The sequence below is a fragment of the Antrostomus carolinensis genome, unplaced genomic scaffold, assembly GCF_000700745.2.
Source record: "Antrostomus carolinensis isolate BGI_N321 unplaced genomic scaffold, ASM70074v2 scaffold19456, whole genome shotgun sequence".
NCBI lineage: Eukaryota > Metazoa > Chordata > Aves > Caprimulgiformes > Caprimulgidae > Antrostomus > Antrostomus carolinensis.
In genome coordinates this window covers 1,324-8,272 of record NW_010322707.1, presented here as the reverse complement: position 1 = coordinate 8,272, position 6,949 = coordinate 1,324, and the positions used below count along the sequence as shown (strand labels likewise).

Genomic DNA, 6,949 nt, shown 5'->3' with positions numbered 1-6,949 from the left:
TGAATGCTTTCCTTTGTTTGTTTAAAGTTATTTCTTGAACTTGCAGATACCTCTGATGAACAGAATTCACAGTCTTCAATGGAAAATTCCATGAATAGTTCAGAGAAAGCAGAAATTCAGTCCTCTGGAGAAAATGATATAATTACAGAGGCATCTAAAAACTCTCAGGTAACTTTAAGCGCAAAAGCCCAATTGCTTGGAATTTGGAAAAGAACATTTATACCAAAAAGCAAATGTGAGGAAGCCAGTTGTGTATTTAGGCTCATTTCTGAAGGTGATGACAGTAAAGCAGCTGTAGAGTATTAAATGTACATGTATCTGGTTTTGTGGTTAATTTGATTGGCTTCTTGCATTTCACATAATTTGAACAGTAGGACCAGATTGATCTGGTGTACTATTTGGTTTCCTAAACCAGTTGTGTGTTATTTTTGTAAGAGAATATGAAAATCTCATGTTAATAAATTGCTTGGGTGTAACCTGCTGGACAGGCCCCTTTGAGAACCATTCTGAAGTAAAATGCCTTCGATAAAAGTAAATGCATAGAGCAGTTAGGAAAGCTAATTTTTGTAGATTTAGTGGACAAATTGTTTTGGTGTTTACTCAGTGGTACAGTGAAAAATTCCAGGTGACTGGGAGAAAAATGATCCCTGTAGTTGTCCCTCTCACACTGAGATCCTTGGGCAGAGCACTGCTCAGTCTGGTGTTTCCCTCGTGGGTGGTTGGCTTGTTTCAATGCACAACTTGTGCTTTCCAAACCTTGCGTGTTCTGTCCTGTAGAGATTGATTTGGCTACAGCAGGAGACAGTATGCACTCGGTGTGGGTTGTGCTCCCATGTGGGGCTGAGGGAAGTCTGGGTATAACCACACGTCAAGGCTGTTGCTTGGAATATTCACTGTGATTTTTAGCCCAGAACTAGAATTTTGCCTTTTGTCAATAGGCGACAAGTGTAAAGGTTTTGGGGTAAGATGTAAGTAGAGGAGTGATTTCAGGAACCAAATGCACTTGGTCATGCAATTGTCAGGTACAGGGATGCCTTGTATTCACAAAGGACACTCTGGGGAATTTGTTTGTGTTTTTGTTTGATGTTTATGGTGCCTGAAATTCAGTGCAATGATAACGTGGTTGTTTTTCTTTTCCCCCCTCATTAAGGACTCTGAAGGAGTGCCACCTTCTAAAAAGATGAAAGTAGAGGCTTCCCAACAAAATGTTGAAGAGATTTAGACTATAGATTTTTCTGATCAGTTTTTATGTAAGGTACATCAGTGGGCTTAATTATAGAACAACCTTACTTAAGCATCTTCTCTTGGATGAGGACAGAACTCCTAACTTTTCAAGTTACCAAGCAAAAATCCAAGAAAGCCTAACAAAGGTTTAACTTCTCAGACACTGAAAACTTTTTCCTGTGAAACAAACATTGAGAACTTTTAAGTTACTGTCTCTGAAATGGTTGGAGTAAACAACTCAGGAGGGGTCTACGCACTGTTTCTAAAGTCAAAATTACAATTATGTTGCTGCTGTATTTTTTTTTTTGTTTATTTTCATTTCTCTATTTAACATTGTAAGATATTTAAGGATGGTACAGGTCAGGTATTAGCTTTCATGTGAAGTTCATTGTTCTGGCGTGATGTCTGCTTTTGTTTTGTGCCTTGTGTTCTGAAAACAGTGCTAACTTTTAAAAGTTGTTTTGCAACTGTCTCCTTTGCAAAGTGGCCTATGTTTGTATAATGCCATGTAGTAAGGCTTTTTCTTTTTTTTTGTTTTTTCTTTCTTTTTTTGTTTGGGGGTTTTTGTTTTGTTTTTAATTTTTAAATCCCTGGTGCTTAAATTTTTAATAAATACAGATCAGGAAGCCATTTTCACTCTTGGAGTCCAAGGAGAAAAAGGAGCTTGATATTTTATTTTAGCAGCTATAGTGGAGATCTTTTATTGAATGCATGGCATTCGCAACTGTAAATTTGGTCTTCTAAATACTTAACTTCATCAGAAGTTAACATGATCTGTTTACCATTTATAGTCCAGATCTGAATATATACTATAACACAGCAGTTAAAATACTTAGGTATTAGATCCAGATCTCTGTACTGGGTACAACTTGCTTTACAGAAAAGTTCCACTATGTACATAAATAGGATCAAAGGGATTGATGCACAGTGACTTTATTTTCAATTGGTCTTTTTTGATATCATGTTTTCACTGAACTGGATTTCACTGTACTGTTTCTTTATAAGATGTTTACTTCTGTGTTCCAGGTTAATACTGTATTTGGGATTTCTTTTTTTTTTTTTCTTTTCTTTCAGCAAGTCTTGAAAATAAGCCTTGTTGTTTCATTGTCCCTACATCATTGTTAGAAATGTTCCTCTTTTTCCAGTTGCGTTGAAGTGTGCTTATGCTAAACTCGATTGAAAGGCACTAAGTATGTGCAACTCCCTTCGAATTTGTGGCACGGAGAAGTGCAGAACCATCTGCATCAGGTCAACAAGGGCCTGATCCTACAGTGGGCTTTGTACTTCCAGGGTGAGCTCCCAGTTATAAATACCAGGTGTGGTGGGAACCGCGTGTTTCTCACTTCTATACACACGCGCGTGCGCGTACATACGGATTGCTGGATCAGGCCCTTAGTCTGTCTTCACTTTGTGTGGGAGATGGAACTTGTAATTTAAAATATGATCTCACAGCTATGAAAATGGTTGCATATAGTTTGTAAGCTAAAGAACTGTAAATACTTTTTTAAATGAAAAAAAAAAATGCTTCCAGTTGATACATTTTCATAATTAGCTCTTCATTAAGCTTATTTATTTCTGAATTCTCCAATAGTGAAAATGGCTTGCACTTAGACTACTGCATTGCGTTTGCAATTACCACTTTATTATGAAAAACAATGGGGAAGTGTGTGGGAGGGGACAGAGGGAGGGAGGAGTGGGGAGCCAATACTGACCTTCCTTAAGATGTTTGTAGGATTGAACACCAAATAACGTATGACACTCAGTTTCGGAACTTTTCCTTTATGTTGAAATAAAACTTTTTGGATTTTAACTGAATAAAATTTGATTGCAAATCATTCATGAAAACAGTGTGCTCCCTAATAAGTTTTTGGGATTTCTGGTCTGATCATGAAGCCCATTAACATTCTGAAAATAAGGAAAATGAGGAGCAAAAATTATATTTGCACAATATATGCAATGAAACGGTAGATTTCTCTCTTGAATTGTGTGTATGCCTAAAATGTGGATAACTGGTCAATGATGATTGATTTGTATGTATATTGCATTCAGATTTAAGTGATATTTTGTGAGAAGTTCTATTGATATATTAAATGGGCAAATTTAGAAAGATTCAAACTTAAAAATATTTTTGATTTACTAACTTTTTGTTGGTTTTAATGCTAAAACAAAACAAATCTGATGCCACCTTTGACAAGTAGTCATGTTTACTAATCCCTATCTTCAGGTGCATCGCAGCAAGTTTTTAATTTTAATTTTGTAGATGTTTCCAAGGGAGTAAATAGACTTTTTGTTTAGAAACTAATTCCTGTACTTTAGGAAGAAATAAAATATATAAATAGCACTAAAAATACCTCAAATTTTTCATTAGATAGAAGCATTTATTGGCATTATTGACATCAACAGGTTTAATTATAAACTTCCTTTTCTCTCCTGTGGCTTCTGCTCAGAACTGTTCAGTGTTCTGTGGCTTACAAGACAAGGCATCATCACCATATTCCTAGAGGTTTTATTTCTGAAGTAGTAATGCTTTATTTACAGCTTATACAGAATACATTCAGAACTTTTTCTTCTTTTTTTTTTTTTTAACCAGAGATTCTAGTGACAACAGACAACTGAACAAGCAGATAGATTTGGGTTCCTTAGACCTGTTACTGTCAGTCTCTAAGGGAAGAGACTTTGACATTATCTGGTATGAAGAAATCCAAAATAGTGTATAAGACTGTTATTAGTCTTTTTTTGAAGTGCCTGATAACATTTATGGGCCAACGGATGTGATTAAACACATTTTAATGCCAGAAAGTACAGATGGGACCAAACCAGAACATGGAATTCAAATCGACCTGAGGTTTGAAACCAGATCTAAATCCAGCTTTTTTTGGCTTGGACCTATCTCTACCAGAAACTTGTTTTATGAACTCACTGTAAAAGGGTTTATTGAAAGCATTGAGACGTGGAGCAGAAGGAGAGATGTAATTTTCTTCAAGATGACTGAAAGTTCTCATACAGCTAATGTTTTAGAAATAGTGCAAATATCAAGAAGTGCTTCCTTGCTACAATGCTGAATGTTGGAGCTTCAGTTACACATAAATACAAAAAATAAAAAAAAGAAAGAAAAAAAAAAGAAAAAGGAAAAAAAAGAAACTAAAAGCAAGCAAGTAAATTAGCTGAGTTTGTGGAACGTGTGGGAAGGCCTTCCGAATAAGTGATTTACTCAGCCAAACATTTTATAGCAGAACTATTCCTTGGAATTTTTATGCTTGGGAAAGTAGTTGTTAAACATTCCAAAAAGTGCTGGCACTTACAAAACAACAAAAAATAATCAACAAGGCAGTATAAAATATTGGTTTTGGGTGGCTCTCTTCATACATAAACATTGTCATGTTTTGGAATGTTCTTTATATCTAAGGGCCTGTTAGAAGGTGTAAAGAATTTTGTTTTCTTCAATACCTAATCGTTTTCCATCTTATGATTTGTGTGTGTGTGTGTTGTACAGCAGTATAATTTTTCACTTATTTATTCCATCGGTAGTTATGGTTTGTACAATGTACAATGGTTTCATTTAAAAAATAAAATAAAAAATCACAACATGAATGCTGTGTGAATAATTTTTATCAAGAAACTTAATCCCAGTTTGTTTTTTTTTTAAATTGACAATAAATTTCTGTTTTTATAAATGGTATTTTTAAATGTGCATTCTATGGTGTTGTCTCATTTGGTAACGTGTAAAGTAATTCACCTTTGAGTGGACCAGAGGTGTCTTGCTATGTTAGCAGGATGCTGAGCGAGGTGGGGGCAGTTTGTTGTTGTTGTTGTAACACCAAACAAATAGATATGGCCAGTGTAATTACAGCAACCTGCAGAATAATTTGGTAATTTAAGATGCTTACTGTTGGCTTGGTGCTTGGCTAATGTGGTAATTTAAATTGGAGGGAGTAGGGCACAGTGTGGAAACATACTTTGGTTTGGAAACGTGTTCAAGTCTGATGCTAGCAAGGGTAAAGCTTCTTCAGAGTTTTGGAAAGATTCTTTACGTTCAAGATGGATATAAAGTGTCCAGTTTATTTTTAGTGTTCTGTGTGCTCTGTCTTAAAGTAGCCTGCAGTTTCACAGACAGCTGTGTCAGTCTGCTGGCTCACCACTACCAGCTCCCAGCTTGGTTTTGTTGCCTCCCTTCCATTTACTGGGGTGCTCATAGCATCTTCTCATCAACCACTCAGATTTGCTAACCTGGTAAGAAAACTACCCATTTTAATTAGTTTTTTTTTCTTCTCTGGATTAGTGAATTAAATCAGCAGATTTATATAAAGGAATTATCTACAGGGTGGAACTTGAGAGAGAAAAGAACAGTTAAAAAGCAGGATGTAATTCAAGACATGTCCCAGAAGGAAAGGCCTCTGAACAGGTAAGGCTTGTGCCAGCACAGTGAAGGAGTGAGCAACAGCCGAGCCCAGGAGCAGGTACGGAGCTGGAGGTTGGCCCTGTGGTTTGCCTGGGAGCAGGATGGGCAGAGGAGCTGGTGCAGTGGTAACGGGATGGCTGGACTCCCAGTGCCAGCAATCAGCCCCACAGTCTGAGGCTGTAACATTCCTTGAGCCTCATCAAAATGCTTATCTTCTTGTCTGTAGATTTAGGAGGATAATCTTTTACCACTAAGCGTTGTGGAGTACACTGAGGGTGTATTTTTTAAACAACTTGAATGTCTCTCTGTTCACTGTGTATTACAGTTGGTAAGAGTTGGTAAATGGCTGCCTCCTCCTCTGATAAAAGCCTGTGCTGTTGCAGGAATATCATCAGAAGATGATGGCCTGTGTTTTACCTGGCACTGCCGATTGCTAAAAAGAAACAGTAAGAAAAAGCTCAGTGTTTCCCTGTGCCTCCCGGAATTCCTTACTGCGGAGGAGGAGAGGATAGCTGGAGTCTTCACCTTTTGCTGATCACCTAAATGCTGATCTTAAAAAGGCAAACCACAAGGTCTGTCTCCAAAATAACTGGATTTATTTTTAAGGGATGCCTCCTTCTGTGGGTGACTGGAGGAGAAAGCCCTGAACTGCATCAAATGTTAGTCAAAACTTAAGGCTGCTACCCCAGTTTTAAATGGTGTTTTGCTGTACTGCTAACTCAGAAAATGGCATGGCTACCCAGGAACTTCAGTTTAACAAGTTACTCCTCTTTTCGTACAGGAATAAGCAAGGGTGGCTCGCTTATAATTTTGTGAGGTAAATGTATAGGCTGTTGTCATGGAAGTATTGTATACAGTGCTGCTGTTGATGTGTGCTTGTGATTTTTTTTTTTTTACTTCAAGTTCTTAAACTACATGTAAGACTTAAATTAATATTGTAAAACTATGAATGTTGTTTTGAAATGTTTTCATTTTTCGTAAAGTACTCCCAATCAGAATGCCTTGCTGGGAGATAGCATTATTTTTAATTTTATTTTTTTAAAAAATCAACATTAATACGAGGTAGCAATAACCAGCTTTGAAGCTAAATATGCCTGTGGCCTTTTCTTAATAATTTTAGTTATACGTGATGCTGAGTAAGAGCTGAATGTTAGTCTTGATTTTTAAAGATTCCTAACAGCCCTCACATGATGTGACCATGCCTTACTGCTCCTTTCATGTGTGGGGAAGTATTTGATCTACCAGTCCTCCCTAAACACAGCGATTTGTCTTGATTTCATGCTCTCTAATGGAGAATATTAGATCACTGCAAGGGCATAATTGTGA

General features: G+C 36.8%; 1 protein-coding gene across 1 annotated transcript in view; it reads left to right on the top strand.

The window, feature by feature from the left end:
* BCL7A (BAF chromatin remodeling complex subunit BCL7A) overlaps positions 1 to 2,548 on the top strand; it is a 14,823-nt gene extending 12,275 nt beyond the window's left edge. The window contains exons 5-6 of the mRNA XM_010170344.2: positions 47 to 168; positions 1,151 to 2,548. Coding sequence (XP_010168646.1) covers positions 47 to 168; positions 1,151 to 1,222 — 194 coding nt within the window. The 3' untranslated portion in view covers positions 1,223 to 2,548. The remainder of the gene's footprint in view (positions 1 to 46; positions 169 to 1,150) is intronic.
* Positions 2,549 to 6,949: the final 4,401 nt, after the last annotated feature.